We start from the raw sequence: 14,635 nt of genomic DNA, 5'->3' as shown, positions 1-14,635 counted from the left end.
ACATGGTTTTGATAGCAAAAAGTTACTTTGAGGGGTATAATCAAAACGGGCCGCCCATCTCTAAGGACGCCCATCTCCGGGAACGTCTATGTGAAGGGGTGGTCCAAACTGTATTTTTGAAAAAGATGGGTGTCCATCTTTCATTTCGAAAATACAGTTTGTAAGGACCAAATCCCATGGATTTGGTCCTTTCTGAGATGGGCGAGGTTTTTTTTAGCGATAGTGGAAACTAAAAACGTCCAGCTCAGAAACGTCCTAATCCAAGCCATTTGGTCGTGGGAGGGACAACTGTACAACAGTACCATAGCTCTTAGGGGTGAAGGGGGCAACTACATGTGGGTTTTAGAGGCCTCGCATTTACCACCACAAGTGTTACAGGGAGGGGGGGATGGGCCTGGGTCTGCCTGCCTGCCTGAAGTGCACTGCAGTACCCACTAAAAGTGCTCCAGGGACAGGGCTTGTTGCTGCTGTATAACTTTGGCACACCAGTTGACACCTGAAGACTAATCTCTCTGAAAAAGTCCTTTATTTGAATAACCACGTTTACTCACACTTAAGTGCAGATGACAGGTTGTGCCCTACTGGCAACGAGTCTCCCTGGTACTGAGATTAGCAGTAGGTCAGAGCTGGCAGAATGGTGTACAATGCCCTCTTTCAGTAATGTAGGTAACACATGAAAGGGATCTAAAACTGTCTTACAAAAATGGCCACTACCTCATAGACTACCGGAAACAAAACAGGGCACACTCTGACCCAGTAAGCAGGGGGAAAAGCACCATGGGAGTAGAGCCTTCCAACTACCAACATCGTGAGCATTTAACACAAGCTAGTGGAATCACAGAGCCCAATACCCTACACCCACCACAATGCATTGCTGATGTGACTCTGCAGTGCGCATAACAGAAAAAGGTGTCACACACACACGAGAGTCACATCAGAACCAGGGAAAGGCTGTCAGAGGATAGAACACATTCTGCTGTCATGGAGGTGGGTATGGCATTTGAGGCTGGCATAGAGGCTGGGGAAAAAAGTTTTTAAAGTGGGTTTTTTTTTGGTGGGAGGGGGTTAGTGACTGGGGGAGTCAGGGGAGGTGATCCCTGATTCCCTCCGGTGGTCATCTGGTCAGTTGGGCCACTTTTGTGGGACTTGTTCGTGAAAAAAAAGGTCCAGAAAAAGTGACCTAAATTCACACTAAAAACGCCTTTCTTTTTTCCATTATCGGCTGAAGGCGCCCATTTCTCCTTGGCCAATAACCACGCCCCAGTCCCGCCTTCACCACGCCTCCGACATGCCCCCGTCAACTTTGGCCGTTTCTGCGACAGAGTGCAGTTGAAGTCGCCCAAAATCGGCTTTCGATTATACCGATTTGGGCGCCCATGGGAAAAGGATGCCCATCTCCCGATTTGGGTCGAAATATGGGCATCTTTCACTTTCGATTATGAGGCGGTTTGTGTGTTACTCATCAGCATATGTTTGGCACCGCAGTACAACAGTTTATCATCAGTCAGTTTCAGAGGCTTTAAATCTGGACTGAAAATTAGGTTCCTAAGCAAAATTTTAGACACCTTCAAACTGAAGCTTATAAATTATGCCATCTATTGATTTTCCTAATTTTTGGTGCCCAGTACTGGAAATCAACATTGAGCAACTACTTGCAGTCACCAGATGTCCCCAACCACTTTTCAGAAGCCTGGCCCATCAATATTCAAGTCAGCAGCAGTCACCAATTTTTTTCAACTAAAAAGAGGCATTTCTGGGGACAGAGTCAAGTCAAAGTGTAAATAATGTTTGTACACTTGCATTTTTAAACATGTGCATACTATTTTCTGATATCAGCGCTGAGAGTGTGTGCACAGCCTCGGGACTGTAGAGCTGGTGTCTGTGTTCTGTCTTGCTTCAAAATTCCCCAAGAGCAGAACAGAGAGCTGTAAAGCCCTCCCCTGTGCTTGTTTTCTGCAACTCCTGCTAACTGTTATGAATTTCTAATTGTGCTTTGACTACCTGAAAAGCAACTATATCCACCTTTATGCTGTGATCCTGATTTACCTGAGTACCTGCTTGTAATGATTCCCATCTACTGCTGATAAAGATCAGAATAATTCACATTCCCTGGGTGTCTGAGTGGAAATGTTTGCTTACTGCATACGAGAAATGCAACAAACCTAGGCTGTGGCCTTATCTGGCTTGTTTGTAGCCCCAGCAGTTGTTAGTAGCTCAGATCAATAAAGGCAGGATGTCTTCTCCCTTTAGAAGCAGGTACATGCTATAAGCTTTGCACAAGCAACAGCAGCCTCAAGGGCTCAGGCATGGTGGAAGCCTTCCTTCCGCAGGCATTATTTACTTACAGAGGGTTACTAAACCAGATGATGTGTGAAATGCTTAGAATCGCCCTCATTTCATATACTCCCTTTCGCTCATACAATCCATAAAAGACCCTGGCATTTCAGCAAAATCTTCCAGAACAAGACTCGTAGAATCCTCACCCAGCGCATCACTGTCAGGCCAAGATGCCCTGCCATGGGAAGAAGACAGAGGGACATGGGGGAGAGGCGGGACAGCTTTCTGGATAGTAGGCATTGGCTGAGGGACAGACACCACTGGTTCAAAAGATCTACCAGATTCCTTCTCTGCTTCAGCCTCTGGGGAAGACCCTAGGACATGGTAGAGGCTGGGTAGTCGGATATCAAACCGGAGGCCAAATTTGGCAAAGAGCTTGTCATTGAGGGCATAAAGCTTCTGGGAGATATCAAAGCCAAGCAGGACAGAGAAGAGTCGGGCAATGTAGTGCTCTTTGGCCAGGAGGAGGTACAGCTTCTTCCTTGGCCAGCTGATGTAGCTGCTGTCAGTCTCTGCTGTCAGGGTGACCTGGAAGAACCAGAAATGCTGACATGAACAGAAAGTGATAGAGAGGCAGGGCAAAGAATATCAAGACATTTGTGTTATTATGATTTTTTTCTTTTGTTCTGTTCTTTTTCATGTTGAAGCCTTCACATTTGGCACTACTGCTCAGACATTTCAGTCCCTTTTTATGTCCAATATGTTTTTCTTTTCATATGAACCTGACCAGATGGGAATGTGATGTGAACTTGAGTATGGCCAGTACCAGGTGTAGTATAAACCCATCCAAAAATTTAAAATAATACCATAAATCAATGAAGTGAAAAATAAGTAAACAAAAGTCCCATTTAGAACTTAGAAACATGAAAGCTATTCATTTGTTTTGGTGAACAAAAATAGCTACATCATGCCTAGATTCTATATAGCTCAACTTAAGTTGTGCACACAAATCCAGTCATATTCTAGATTTATGCACGCAACTTAATTAATTAACAAGCCAAACACCACCGATAATTGCCACTTAAAAAGCAATTGACACTAATTGGCATTAATTGGCACAGCTGTCTAAGCATATTCTGTAATGTGATGCACATAAATTCTAAGTCACATAGAGGGGCATAATCGAATGGCGCCAGCCATCTCCATGGCCGGCCATCTCCGGGGCTGGCTCCACAACTGGTCGGAGCAAACCATATTTTCAAAAAAGATGGCCAGCCATCTTTGTTTTCAATAATACGGTTGGGGCCGGCCAAATGTCAGAGATGGCCGGGTTTGCGATGGCCGGCATCGTTTTTTCCCCATAATGGAAACCGAAGCTGGCGATCTCAAATCCGGCCAAATCCAAGGCATTTGGTAGTGGGAGGGGCCAGGATTCATAGTGCACTAGTCCCCCTCACATGCCAGGACACCAACCGGGCACCCTAGGGGGCACTTCTAAAAAGTAAAAAAAAAATTAAAATAGCTCCCAGGTGCATAGCTCCCTTACCTTGGGTGCTGAGCCCCCCAAAACCCACTCCCCACAACTATACACCACTACCATAGCCCTAAGGGGTGAAGGGGTGCACCTACATGTGGGTACAGTGGGTTTCGGGTGGGTTTTGGAGGGCTCCCATTTTCCACCACAAATGTAACAGGTAGGGGGGATGGGCCTGGGTCCGCCTGCCTGAAGTCCACTGCACCCACTAAAACTGCTCCAGGGACCTGCATACTGATGTGATGTACCTAATTATGGCATTTGAGGCTGGCAAAAAAAAAAATTTTAAGTTCTATTTTTGAGGGTGGGAGGGGGTTAGTGACCACTGGGGGAGTCAGGGGAGGTGATCCCCAATTCCCTCTGGTGGTCATCTGGTCAGTTTGGGCACTTTTTTGGGAGTTGTACCTGAAAAAAAAGGGACCAAATAAAGTGGACCAAATTCTCGTTACGGCCGGCTTTCTTTTTTCCATTATCGGGCGAAGCCGGCCATCTGGTAGCCACGCCCATGCCCGCCCATGTCCCGCCTTCGCTACGCCGCCGACACACCCCCTTGAACTTTTTGCCGGCTCGGCAATGGGAAAACGGCGATGGTGTCAAAGCAGCAGCTTTCGATTATACCGATTTGAGAGATTGCTGGCCATCTCCTGATTTATGTCGGAAGATGGCCAGTGATCACTTTCGAAAATAAGCGGGATAGTCATAGCCATGGGCAAGGAATGGGTCAGTCATGTGTGTTTCTAAAATCTATGTGTGTTGTTATAGAATACACCCAGTCTGCACCTAATTTAGACATCAGTATTTACACCAACTGCTCCAAAATAAATGTAGGTATGCGGATGGGTGCTCAGTGTATTCTATAAACCACGCAGACATTTAGGCATATTCTATAAAATATGCCAAATTTTAGGCATACTTTATAGAATACACCTAGGCATATTATACAATCTAGCCCCATATGTTTAAAAATCATGGCACAGACTCTGCATAAGTGTTAAAAGTTGTATAAACCCCCATAATTGGGATAGAGCTAATCCCACTGAACTGTGTAATACATTATCAGCTCTATTGATACTCATATATAGACAACCCAATAATCATTAACAATACTCATCAGTCACATACAGGTAATCTTGTAGATTATTAACCCTATCATAGAACACCTGTTCATACCAAGCCCAACCAAGATGTATTTTATTCAGTGTAATAATTGTGGTGATTTAGTTCTAAGGCACATCATCTAGCAGCTTAGGTCCTGCCCCATCTGTCTTCAGCTTGCTAGCATAAAAAAGGAGCTCAGCAAACTTAAGGAGGAATTGGATTCAATTAAAGCAGCTTCCATCAATACACAGAATCATACCAATTTACCACCACTGCCTCAAAGAATAAAACAACCCAGGAATAGATGGGTCACAGTAGGCTCAGACAGACACAGAAGCATAGCATCTACCCTTACTGTTGTTGTCCCTGCATAATTCTTTCACTGCATTAGAGCATTGTGATGCTCAAGAAAAAAGAACTGGGGTGGAACCAGAACTAATGAAGGTACCTCAAGAGAAAAGACACCCCAAAAGCACTGATAAAGAAGCTCAAACCAGAAAATTGTTACTGCTAGGGGATTCCATTATCAGAGGCATTGACTTTGGAACACAGTTCAAGAGGTCCAACAAAGTAAAATGCCTTCCAGGATCAGGGGCGTAGCCACGGGCGGGCCTGGACGGGCCAGCCACTTTCCCCCCAGGCCCACCCACCCAACATCCCCCGGGGTTTAAATCTGTTTTACCTCGGTCGAAGCGGCCGCATCATTGAAAGCCCTGCTCATCAAGCCTTCCCTTTGTGAGTTCGTTCCCTCAGAGTCCCGCCTTCTGAAGTCATTTCCTCTTTCCGTGAGGGCAGGACTCTGAGGGAACAAACTCACGAAGGGAAGGCTTGATGGGCAGGGCTTTCAATGATGCGGCCGCTTTGACAGAGGTAAAAAAGATTTAAACCACAGCACGCAGGGTGGCACTGTGGCAGGAAGAGAAAGGGGGATGTTGGGGGAAGAAGAGGGCGGGCAGGTGGATATAAATGGGAGGGGAGGATGGGGGCAAATGAGAATCGCAGGACATGGATGGGAGCAGGAGGGGAGGGCAGGGGAGAGAGGAGAATCTCTGGGTATGGATTGACGGAGGGGGGCAGGGAAGAGAAGAGAATTGCTGGGTATGGATGGATGGAGGGCAGGAGAGAGGAGAGTTGCTGCACATAGGTGGATGGAGGGGAGAGGAGAGTTGCTGGACATGGGTGGATGGAGGGGAGGGCAGGGAGCGAGGAGAATTGTTGGACATGGATGGAGGGGAGGGAAGGGTATGACAGAAAGGAGATGCACATGGATGGAGGGGAGATAAAAGAAATTCTGGACATGGATGGAGGGGAGGGAAGACAGAGGAAGGAGATGCACATGGATGGAGGGGAAGGGAGAGAGAAGAAATGCTGGACATGGATGGAGGGAAGGGAAGAGAGAGGAAGTGAGATAAACATGAATGGAGGGGAGAGAGGAGAAATGCTGGACATGGATGGAGAGGAGAGAGGAAAAATGCTGGACATGGATGGAGGAGAGGGAAGGGAGGGAAGAAATGCTGGACATGGATGGAGGGAAGGGAAGAGAGAGGAAGGAGATGAGATGAGGGAAAAGGAAGAGAGGAGAAAAACTGCTCATGGATGGAGAAAATAGACAGAAGCTGGATCCACTGGACAGTCAAGTCTGCGGAGGACCCAGCTTTTACTTACGGATGTAGGGCAAGAAATGAAGAAGAAAGGAGAAAAGTAAAGAAATAAATGGAAAGGAAGCCCTGGAAACGGAGTTAAGAGGACAGATAACAGCAGAATCAGATACTGGGCCAGCATGATCAGAAAAACAAAGTCACCAGACAACAAAGATAGAAAAAATCATTTTATTTTCATTATAGTGTTTGGAATATGTCCACTTTGAGAATCAGGTGCTCAGCGTTAAAAGTTTATATTTATTTACTTATTTATGGCATTTTATCCCACATTAAACATGAATTAGATTGGAACCTGGGATCATTTAATTTTTTTTTCCTGGAGAGTGTAATGCATTGCCCCCCCCCCCCCCCAGGTTCTCTCCCCAGCTATAGCCAGCTCTGCAATTTTGAGGGGAGGCACAGAGGTGGATGGGGGGGGGGACGCAGAGGTGGATGAGGGGCCCAGAGGTGGACGGGGGGCGCAGAGGTGGACCGGGGAGAGAGCCTATTGTTAAACATTTACCAGCACACCACTGTCTAGTGCCCACCCATCCAACCTGTTGGCCCACCCAAAAATTGCCTTCTGGCTATGCCACTGTCCAGGATCCTCAGCTACCAGGAGTACCAGGCAAATACTGACTATAATCAGAGAAGAGACTAACACTGATGTTGTTATCCACCTGGGAACAAATGACCCAGCCAATAATACCCCACTTGTAGAGCAGAGAGTTTTCTGAGAGCTGGGGGAGGGTTAAAACTGTTGGTACAGACTGTAGCTTTTTCTGAAGTTCTACCTACTTATGGAAAGGGAGAGGAAAGATTCCAAAATATTGAGAACTTTAATAGGTGGATCAAAGCCTAGTGTTACCAAAAAGGTTTTAGGTACATAGGAGGATGAGGCAATACATGGAAAAACTATATTGTAATGATGGGCTACATCTCACTATGGCAGTAAAAAGAATCCTTGGTGAGAAATTCAGACAATATGTTTCTGGACATTTAAACTAGAAGGTGCCATATGGAAACAGGACAATTCAGGTAGTCACCCCCAGCAAAGATATGACAATAGTAAAGAAAGCAATGTAAACAACAATCTTAGCAACACACTAGAAGGTAAGACTAAACAAAAAACTATACAGAAGATGAGACTGTCACTGAAATGTAGCTGGAAAGCAATGACCACAAACACTCACAGTCTAAGCAACAAAGCTCATGATCTGCAAGCCCTGATGTTAGAGACAGATTTAGATATTGTTGCTATCACAGAGACATGGTTCAATGACTCCCATTCATGGGACACAAACATACCGGGCTATGATCTATTTAGGAAGGATAGAAATAGTCAAAAAGATGGAGGAGTAGCTCTACATGTGAGAAACAATATCAAAGTGACTGAAATGCAGGGGAACTGGGGAAAGGAAGAAGCAATATGGATCGCCTTGAAAAGAGAAGATGGAACCTTCATCCACATGAGTATTGTCTACAGACCTCCAACACAATCAGAGCAGCTTGATAAAGATCTGGTTGTAGATATCCAAAAGTTGGGAAAGAAAGGGGAAGTACTGTTGCTAGGAGATTTCAACCTGCCGGATGCGCATTGGAAAGTTCCATCTGTGGAATCGGAAAGAAGTAGAGAGATCGTGGATGCATTTCAAAGTACTCTGCTCAGACAAATGGTGACGGAACCCAAAAGGAGCAACGCTGGATCTGGTGCTCACACATGGGGAAAGTGTGTCTAATGTCCGAGTGGGTGCATTTGATCTTGTTAATCATTCTCTCTTACTTTCACATCTGTCAACTTAGGGCATCTCTGGGGCTGTTCTTTTCTGGTTCACCTCCTTCCTTTCTGATCGTTCTTTTCAGGTAATCACCCCACATTTAAAATGCCCTTGTGAACCAAGAGTTTGATTTCTAGAATTAGACAGCAATGCACCCAACATCTGCCCCTATGATAAGCAAATTGTGGCATATCTCTTGAAGAATTATGAACTCCTAGAACATGCCAATATTTTATAATTAAAGAACGAATTGTGTAAGCCGCAGAAGAAAACGGCAACACACAGACCAATGGGGGTTTTTTTGTCCTGTTGATGATGCTGCATGAGCAACCATCTGTCAGCATGAGCCTTCTTCAGGGCAGGAATAGGGTAACCCCGCTGTAAAAACCTTCGAAATACAAGCTGCTTGATACTTAAACTGAACCATAGAAGAACACAAACACTTCAGTCAAAGGAATTGTCCTAAAGGGATGTTGTTGCACAAGTGTCTGGGATGAAAACTAGAGTAATGAAGCAACATATTTTGATCAGTTGATTTATGATATATAGAAGTATTGAACAAACCCAAATCAGTCACAGACACCGATAAATCTAAAAAAAATTATTTGCCTGTCATCCCAATGTACTGTGATCTGAGTATTACTGTCCACCCCATTAATATACTGTACAAATTCCTTAAGTTCATCTTCTGTGCCTTGCCAGATCATCAATAAATTGCTTCCACAAAAAATGGGGTCATCTGGACAATGAAGCTTTGCTTCAGATAAGTACAGTATTTTTGTTGTTTTAGTGGGTTTGGGAAGTTTGTAATAAGACAATATGAGTTGCACTGGATATCCACCTTATTAAGATAAAAATATATTAACATTATAACATCATAGTATTTTACAATAAATAGTGTTATGTGTGTATATCTATTACTTGTCTGAAACCATTCACATCATTTTGCAATATATTTTTTGAGAATTGTTATATTTTAAACTGTGCTAGATATTGGTATTTGTAGCTGAGCACAGATAGTTGGTGGTTAAATTCCCCATTGGTTTAGTAATTGAGTTAAACTTTAATGCCAAGAAGTGTAGAGTGATGCACTTGGGGTGCAGAAATCCCAAAAGAGATGTACCAGATAGGAGGGGAAAGATTGGTAAGCTCGACTCAGACCTTGGGGTGATGGTATCAGAGGATCTCAAGGTGATGAAACAATGCAACAAGGCGGTATCCATGGCCAGAAGGATGCTAGGCTACATAGAGAGGAGTGCAACCAGCAGGAGATGTTGATGCCCCTGTACAAGTCATTGGTGAGGTCTCACTTGGAGCATTGTGTTCAGTTTTGGAGGCCATATCTTGCTAAGGATGTAAAAAGACTTGAAGCTGTTCAAAGAAAAGCGACGAAAATGGGGTTTGCGTAACAAGGCGTACAAGGAGAGACTTGCTGACCTGGAGGAAAGGAGAAACAGGGGTGATATGATACAGATGTTCAAATATTTTAAAGGTATTAATCCACAAACAAATATTTTCCAGGGACAGGAAGGCAGTAAAACTAGAGGACATGAATTGAGGTTGAAAGGGGGTTGACTCAGGAATAATGTCAAGAAGTATTTTTTCACTAAGAAGGAGGTAGATACCTGGAATGCCTTCCCATGGGAGGTGCTGGAGATGCAAATAATAACAGAATTCAAAAATGCGTGGGATAAACACAAAGGAACCCTGTTTAGAAGGAATGGATCCAAAGAAGCTTAGTGGAGATTAGGTAGCAATAATTGGGGAAAAAATGCCAGTACTGGGCAGACTTCTATGATCTGTGCTCAGATCGTGGCTGGATAGATTCAACTTCAGAAGTTGGAGAATAAGGCGAATGCTGGGCAGACTTCTACTGTCTGTGCCCTGATCATAGTTGAATAGACTTGGATGGGCTGGAGTGGAGCTTTTCAGGGGCTTCGATGACAACTTCAGAAACTGCACCTCTCATCCAAAGTTGGTATGAATAATGAATATCTCAGAAAGTTTAATTGTGGAGGCAGAAAAATAATGCATAACGCCTTCTCAAGTGGTTTTGATGACCATGTACTTATAAGCATGCCAAATAGGGCTTTGCTTAGCAGAGTTTCACTTCTGGAGAGCTGATGAAATCTGAAGTAACTGTTCCTCAGACATTTGGGTCTAGGTCAGATGCAGAAGGAAATTTCCACTGTGAATTGTATCCTGCTCCTTTACTTCTTCGCTTTCAGGAAACTTGAGATGGAGGAAAGATTCTCTTTTAATTATAGGATGGTAATGCCCAGTACCCCCCTCTGTTCTGTAGGAATATTGGTACAACTACACTGGAATGTTGTTCGGGTGCAGATCAACTAAAATATACAAAAATACACAAAAAGATCTGCTGTCAAAAAAATGACAAAAAACTATCTCAAGCACAAGCTGTATCGATCTGTTGACGCTGTTTTTTTGGCCAATGATGAAGGCAGGGTCTTTGGACCCATTATAGCTTCAACAGATCGATTCAGGACCTGGAAGCTCTTTGAGGCCTTTTTTTCCTGCTGGGCATTATACAGCTTGTGCTTTAGATAGTTTTTTGTCATTTTTTGACAGCAGATCTTTTTGTGTATTTTTGGAATATTGGTACAGCCTATCACCTGCTGGCTGGGATGTTCCTCATGAGTTTTCTGGGTGCATGTGGATGGAAAAGAACAAGCACAACATAATCCAGGGCAGAGGTTTTTTTTTTTTTTTAATTTTATGTAATTCCATTCCATTTGATGATATGATGCACAAATGGAATTAAATAAAAAGAAAACCTTTCCTGGGTTATATTTTGCCTGCATTTCTCCACATGCACACTGAGGACACTTGAGAAATTTCAGAGTTATACAGGCTATGGTGATAAGCTGAACCGATATTCCCACTGGGCAAAACCATCCTATAATTAAGAGTAGGTTATACTAATTTATCTATGCTATTCTGGCCAGTTGCAACCAATGATTGAGCAGAGCCAGGTGATCAGAATAGTGACTAATAGTGAAGAACCCTTGGCAGGATGCCACAAAATCTTACAGCTGTGCCTACAAGGAAAACAGAACTGTAATGTTCCCAGCTCTTTGCTGGAGGCACATTTAGCCAGTCACATTTTCATGATTGCCACAATGAATATCCACGACAGATTTGCATACATTGGTGTATATATACTGGTTTCGAATCTTATGCATATTCCTTATGGATATTCTGAAAAGCAAACCTCCAGAACAGTGTTAGGAATCAATGAACTACCTCTCCATTTGTGCAGTATAGTAAGTCCAGGACTGGATTGGCCTCTCCTGAAAAATTTAAGCAAATAGGCAACCCTACAACTAGCCCATCTTTACTATCTTCTACAGCAGCTCCAGCCTTAAGGAGGGATGACAAGGGTGGCCGCACAGGGTCCCTCTCTCCTAGGAGCCCCATACTTAACTAAGTCAGCTTTGCGACTGGCAGCTGACCAAAAGTTAAAGCTTTTTTTTTATTGTTACATTTGTACCCCGCGCTTTCCCACTCATGGCAGGCTCAATGCGGCTTACATGGGTCAATGGAGGGTTAAGTGACTTGCCCAGAGTCACAAGGAGCTGCCTGTGCCTGAAGTAGAAATCGAACTCAGTTCCTCAGGACCAAAGTCCACCACCCTAACCACTAGGCTACTCCTCCACTTCTTTTCCCATTCCCTTCCCATCCCCTTCCTCTTGATAATCATGTCTGTTCAGTGGTTCTCTATTTTTGCTATTGTGTTACCTCTGGGGTCCAGGGTATCCCAAGCTTGTAAATCACTAAGGGATCATTTACAAAGCCACGATAAAAAGTGGCCTGTGTGGGTGCATCTTTTAGGCGTGAGCTGGGCTATTTTTTACCGCAGCTGGGAAAAAGACAATTTTTTTAATGGGGCCGGGAAATGGGCCTGCGCTAATATTAAAACTAGCCCACTAACAGAATCACACTTTAACTCACAAATTGTAGGGTCAAATGATTTTTCTGAGCACAGATGCCAGGGCAAGCTGCCATCCATGCCTAGCACACCAAAGATCAGTGTTTCCTCTGGAGAACAGTGGGACACTGGCACATAAAGCAATTCAGTGGCTCTACATTAAAAAAAAAAAATAATAATAATAATAAAAAACAAGCACCTCAATAGAACTGTAATGTTCTCTGAACTAAAGACAGACAAATAAATCAAAATTATACCTGAAGGAAGAGGAGACACTGCTTGACAGCATCCAGAAAAAGGGTTTGCTGAGGCCATCATTTAGACCCTTTATTGTCACCTGGAATTCATTGCCAGAGAATGTAATAAAAGCAGTTAGCTTAGCAGGGTTTAAAAAATGTTTGGACGCTTTCCTAAAAGTCCATACACCATTATCATGATGGACTTGGGAAAATCCACTGCTTATTTCTAGGATAAGCAGTATAAAGTCTGTTTTACTGTTCTGGGATCTTGCCAGGTACTTGTGACCTGGATTGGCCACCGTTGGAAAGAGGATACTGAGCTTGATGGATCTTTGGTCTGTCCCAATATGGCAACACTTATGTTCTTATGAAATTATGTGAAACTACAAAATGTTCTCTCATTCCTGGGACCTCAGTTTCAAAGGAACTAATGACCTTGCTCTTTCAGTGCCTACATTCTGTTCTATAAATAATAAAGAGGGACATGAGGCCTGTGAATTCCAAGGCCGTAATGCCATGCCATGCTATGCTGTGATTAATTGCTAGAGTCTAGCAGTTGATTAGGCAGTCATGTGATATTCTAGTGACATAGAGAATATACCACATCAGCACAGTAAACATTTGGCTGTTGTCTGATACACTACATAAAATAATCCAAATTGCTTCATTCTTATAGTAAACAAGCAATTGTCACACACAAAAAAAAGAGTAAGCCAGCTCCCAAACAAAACAAAACTATAACGCCATAATAGTAACATATTCATATGCATGGTTGAGAAGGGAAGTGGTCACAAGATCTCTTTCCCTACAGATGCAGTAAGTTATAATTAACATTCAGTTCATTAGTGACAAGTTACACTTATCAAATGTTACACTAAATTTGATAATTAAAGATTGTCTAAACTCTAGATTATTTTCAAAGACTTAAGGGACAATTCTATTACTAGACACCCACTGTTATGCACCCCTCGTGAGTTTAAATGGACAAACAAAATAGCACTTATATGCCTAAGCACCCTAAGAGCTTCTGTAAGAATGCGCATAAGTGCTATAGAGCATAACTGAAAAAGGGGGCATAGACATGGGTGATGCATGGGCAGGGCTCCCAATTAGACATGTAATTTGTGTGTAGAGGAGTAGCTTAATGGTTAGTGTAGTGGTCTGAGCACCTGGGGAACTGGGTTCGATTCCCACTGTAGCTTCTTGTGACTCTGGGCAAGTCACTCAATCCTCCATTGCCCCAAGTACAAAAGAAGTACCTGTATATAATATGTAAACTGCTTTGATTGCAAGCACAGAAAGGTGGTATATCAAATTCCATCCCCTTCCCTAACATACAGAACACTGTCAGTTACAAGCATCCATACAACATTTAGGCACCCCCAGTTACAGCAGGTCTATTGCTGGTGTAACTGCAGGCACATAAATGTTAGGTGCACTCAAAGAGGTTTAATTGAGAGGAGATGACATCACATGACAAGACTCAAGCCATAGCCGCCATCTTGATACACTCAAACCAAAGTAAACTATTGGTCCTTGCCAAGGCACACATAGGCGGCCCTTATTTCTAATAAGTGATTGCTATTGTTTTGGGTGACTCAATATGGCAGCAAGTTCCGCCTACTGGATTAGGCCTGATCATGGGCCAAGCACATTCCCGCAGTCTCATGTCAATTAAATCTCCTTGGGTGTGCTGATATCAGGTTATGCTAATATTCCATAATGACACCTGGGTGCCCGGGTGTCATTATAGAACAGACTCCTATCATGCTGAATTGAGGCACCAAACTGGAGGTGCCCACTTATAGAACTGCCCCCTTAGTGGGGACTTTTTTTTGGAGAGGGGCTGGACAAAATTACAGAGATATACATAAACATGGATTCATGAGACAAAGTCAACATGGATTTAGTCAAGGGAAATCTTGCCTCACCAATCTATTTCTATGAGTCTTTGCATGGTCTGTGGAGGGACTATCATTTAGATTTTGATATGAATGTATCCTTAATTAATTGTTTGTTTGTTTGTTGGTTTGTTTTTCTTGTTTATTGATTATGCATGTTTTATTGTTACCCTCTTTGGATAAGGTGGGATACAAATGTGAAAATAAATCATTTTATTT

At 43.4% G+C, this 14,635-nt stretch overlaps 1 protein-coding gene across 2 annotated transcripts in view; it reads right to left on the bottom strand.

Annotated features, from left to right (window-relative positions):
- The window catches only part of POPDC2 (popeye domain containing 2), a 43,456-nt gene that overhangs the window by 18,912 nt on the left and 9,909 nt on the right, over positions 1 to 14,635 (bottom strand). The window contains exon 3 of one of the 2 annotated variants that reach the window (XM_030204000.1): positions 2,484 to 2,865. In XM_030204000.1, the coding sequence (XP_030059860.1) occupies positions 2,484 to 2,865 (382 nt within the window). Of the gene's footprint in view, positions 1 to 2,345; positions 2,866 to 14,635 lie in introns of both variants that reach the window. The other variant, XM_030203999.1, reaches the window with a different exon arrangement.

Source organism: Microcaecilia unicolor, chromosome 5 (assembly GCF_901765095.1).
Source record: "Microcaecilia unicolor chromosome 5, aMicUni1.1, whole genome shotgun sequence".
NCBI classification, from domain to species: domain Eukaryota; kingdom Metazoa; phylum Chordata; class Amphibia; order Gymnophiona; family Siphonopidae; genus Microcaecilia; species Microcaecilia unicolor.
This window is presented reverse-complemented; position numbering and strand designations above follow the sequence as displayed.